At 39.6% G+C, this 3863-nt stretch overlaps 1 protein-coding gene across 1 annotated transcript in view; it reads right to left on the bottom strand.

Moving 5' to 3' along the window:
- Positions 1–3863, bottom strand: part of NHS (Nance-Horan syndrome (congenital cataracts and dental anomalies)) — a 78163-nt gene that overhangs the window by 24258 nt on the left and 50042 nt on the right. Inside the window, exon 3 of the mRNA XM_010855886.1 lies at positions 453–515. Coding sequence (XP_010854188.1) covers positions 453–515 — 63 coding nt within the window. The remainder of the gene's footprint in view (positions 1–452; positions 516–3863) is intronic.

The raw sequence follows: 3863 nt of genomic DNA, 5'->3' as shown, positions 1-3863 counted from the left end.
AAGAAGGAATAGTGACCTGACTACAGTCTCTGACCAGCAGCCAAAAGCACTTTGTATTTAACGGTGACAGGGACAATTGGCTGCCAGAGAATCCTTTTGTCCTGTTCTCTTTTGATTTGAGAAGCTGAACCTTTACAGTTCTGATAAATATAGGGCAAGCTGAAATTTCCTTTCTCTGAACTACAAAGTCCAGGAATGTCATTAGGTGAGGCTTTGAACAGAGCCTTCATGCAACTGGGGGAGGGAGAGGCATAGAACAGCCAATGACATTACTGTCTGCTTTATATTTTATTTAATTCAAGTTAGGGAAATACTACTCTTTAAACTGATTTAAAGGAATACCTGTTGGTTAGTTAGAAATAACAGAGTTTTCCATAAAGAAAGAGAGAAGAAAATGACAGTGTATAGAGAGAATGGGATAGGCTGTGACGGAATGTTCTCAAAACCAGTACCTTTCTACTCCATGGGGTCATGTGGCAACATTCAGTGGGGGAGGGCGAACGGGTGCTGTTAAACTATGAACATGAAATGCAAAAAAAAAAAAAAAGAGAGAAAATTAAAAATATGCACACAACACACAGTCCGGTTAAGCCAAATCTATGATATGAATGAATGAATATACCAGGATAACTTCTTTCCTTCCTTCCTTCTTTCTGAATGCATCATTGTTTTATAAGAAGCAGCATGGTGTGGTTAAGAGCACAAATTCTGGAGCTAGACTGAGTTCGAATCCTGGTTCTACCTCTTATTTGCTGTGTGACCAGGAGCACTAAGGTCAGTTTTCTCATCCTTAAGGTAGGAAAAGAATAGTATCTGCCTTTTAGGGCCATTTTGAGAGTTAAATGAGTAAATATATGTAATAGGCTTAGAAGAATCATGGCACTTAATAAGTTCTACATGTTAGCTATCAGATACTATTACCTATTATTATTATCCTCACTTTGTAGCTATGAAGTAGCTGTGAAATTATCTTTGTACACTGTAATTTGATACCTTTTAGATCCCAGTCCCACTTGCTAATTTGGGAAAGACCAAGTTATTTTCTTAGAGTGAGTTTATTTTCCTGTGAACTGTTTGGAAGAAAATGTCTTGTGTATAATTTCCTCCACTGGACTCCTCACAATTTGCCTCTTCCTCATATTCATAGACTGTATTTGAAGACAAGGCCAGTTTCACAGGCATGTGACCTGTGCAGTCACATAGGACCCCACACTCAGAAGGACTCCATTCTTGGTTTAATGCTGTTGCTATCTTGAAATTCTAAGTTTTTGAGTAATGAGCCCTTGTATTTTCATTTTGCACTGGACCCCACAAATCACATAGGCAATCCTGTTAGAACAATCTAGTAACCAGAATCCCCTTTTCAAGATCTACTGAGAAGGACAGTGAAACTCTTTTAAACTCTGAACCATGTTAGCTTTGGATTCAATTAGCCCTCTAGTGCAGCATTTGGCATACAATATTGCTTTAATGTAACATGAATTATCTCTGGATGTGTCTTTTCATCTATTAAGGTTACTAATTCCTAGAGGTCAGGCGCCATATTTAACTTTCCTTTCAGTTATCCATGATGCCAGCAAAATGCCTCCTCATTTGTAAGAGCTCAACAAATTATTTGTGTATTTGAATGATACCAGCTCTTTGTGTCTTAACAGTGATGGGAAACCCAAATAAAGTCAGGGTCATGTTCAATATCTCAGAAGGAAACAGACACCACAGACTCCAAGGGTACTTACCATCTTAAGGCAAATAGGCGAAAAATAGAGAAAACCACAAACAACTCTTGGTTTCATCAGAGGCTTAGCATTGGTGTACGCAGTTCTAGTTCTTGAGCCTGTGGCAGACGTGTTTCGGAGGGGAGGAACATTCCAGGTCTAATTCTATTCTAAGTTTGTAAATTTTAACTGACAGGGTTGCTCATTAACTTCTAAGCAAAGCAAAAGCCATCTCCTCCTGCCCAGTTAACTTTGCTCTAGATCTTATTTAAGGACATAGTTTTGTGGAGTCCATGGCTCCCTCATTGAAAGCAACTGTTTTGAAGATGTGGTGTATGTGGACAGAGACTAACTGGCCTCTATCATAAGAATCAATCATAGGTAGTGACATGCAGGTCTCAAGTAAGACACTGGAGTGTGCAAAACAGAGAACTCATGGAAGCAGGAAAAAAGGAACCTGAATGCAAAACCTACATGGAAATCGAACCTGTTTGCAAGAAACCAAACCAAAAGTGCTCATGAAAGGATTTCAAAAAATTACACAGCAGGAAGCAGCAGGGCAGAAAATATATTAGTGATTAATAATAATAGAGTAATTTTGGTAGTTTGTCTTAAATCTCCTTAGTTTTCCTGTTGAATATTTTTTTTCCGGGAATGAAGGATGAGGAGTGATTTTTATTTCTCAGCTGTTTGAGAAACGCCCCCATCCCATTAAACAAGCATGAGGTGACACCTGGGAATGACTAAGGATGGAACGTCCAGAGAGAGCTCTGACTGTTCAGTTCTGGCCACCAATCGAGGTTTCCATGGGTTATACTCCACAGAAGATTCCTTCTCAGCTAATCAGCCTCTCCACTCTTTTTTTAAACTGCAGTATTTACAATATTGTATTAGTTTTCAGGTGTACAATCTATTCCTTTGATAGTAGCTCCAGCCTCCAGCTTGCGAGGGCTGAAACTAGGTACTCTTGAGCTTGTGTGTGTAAGGATTGTGTTCTTTGGTTCCACCACCTAGACACAAGCATGCAAGGCCCTGCGGATGATGGTCTGTCTATGTAGAGTATTTTAGTTCATAATATTCACATGGGCTGTGGTTATATTCTCGCCATGACTTAGTAATTGCCTTAGCATAATATTTTAGACCTTCCTCTTTCTTGGGTATTTGGTCAAAGGAATTAAAATCATTTGGATTATTTCTGATTAGGTTTTTCTATGGCAAATACAGTAGTTCATACAGTGTTTCCCCTTCCTTTTGCAGGCTTCCACTGTGGCTTTCCCACTAAGTTTGAGAGGCCTCAGACTCCGTGTTGCACCATTTTAGAATCAGCCACCACCAGTCATCTTGTCCCTGACAAAAGATGCTTCTCTGAGGCTTTTGCTGCATTCTGTCCCTGCTGGCCCCATCAGTTACAGCCTCAGACCCTTTCCCTGGGTTCCTGTGGAATTGCTTCAATAAGAGCTGGAGTTGTAACCAGTGTTCAGAATAAGAAATAACAGACATCATACTCAACAGCTGTCAAAGAAATATTTTTCGTGAATAATGAAAGAATATTTTCCAAAACCCCAATTTCTCTTGTGGGGTGTGTGTGAGAAAAAGTTCATTTCTACACTTTCATGGCTATGAACAAGTATTTCTCCAAAGATCTCAAGACTTTCTCCTATCTTTCTGTTACTGCCAAAAGAAAAAAACAATCTACCCACAGTTTACTTTCTTTTCAGTTTTATTTTATATGCTGATGGGGGCTTGTTTTGCTTCAAAACTTTCCAGAAGACATCTGTTAAAATGCTGTGGGTATTCCAGCAGGAAATGTTTTGAAAAATTGGCTTTGGTTTGTGATCTAACCGATACCACATGGCATTTATAGCAGTCAACTTTCAGAGCTGATTTATTACTATCATGCTGTCTTAAACACGAGAAATGTTTACTAGAGAATCAATGCTGCGGCACATTTGAATACAGCAAAACTGTCCACTGCAAGCCACTCTGGGCTCCTAGTGAGGTAAGGTGATCTGAAATCTTATTCACATCCTGCCCTGGGGCTTGTTGTCCTTAGACTGAGTCTGCATTTCTGCACGGAGTATGGCCTGTCTGCGAGATAGAGGGGAACTTGTCTGCCTCAGATTTTTCTTCACTGGAGTGTGTGTATGT

The sequence above is a fragment of the Bison bison genome, unplaced genomic scaffold (assembly GCF_000754665.1).
Source record: "Bison bison bison isolate TAMUID 2011002044 unplaced genomic scaffold, Bison_UMD1.0 scf7180017864369, whole genome shotgun sequence".
Lineage (NCBI taxonomy): Eukaryota > Metazoa > Chordata > Mammalia > Artiodactyla > Bovidae > Bison > Bison bison.
Note: the sequence above shows the minus strand (reverse complement) of the source record. Positions and strands in the feature narration are given on the sequence as shown.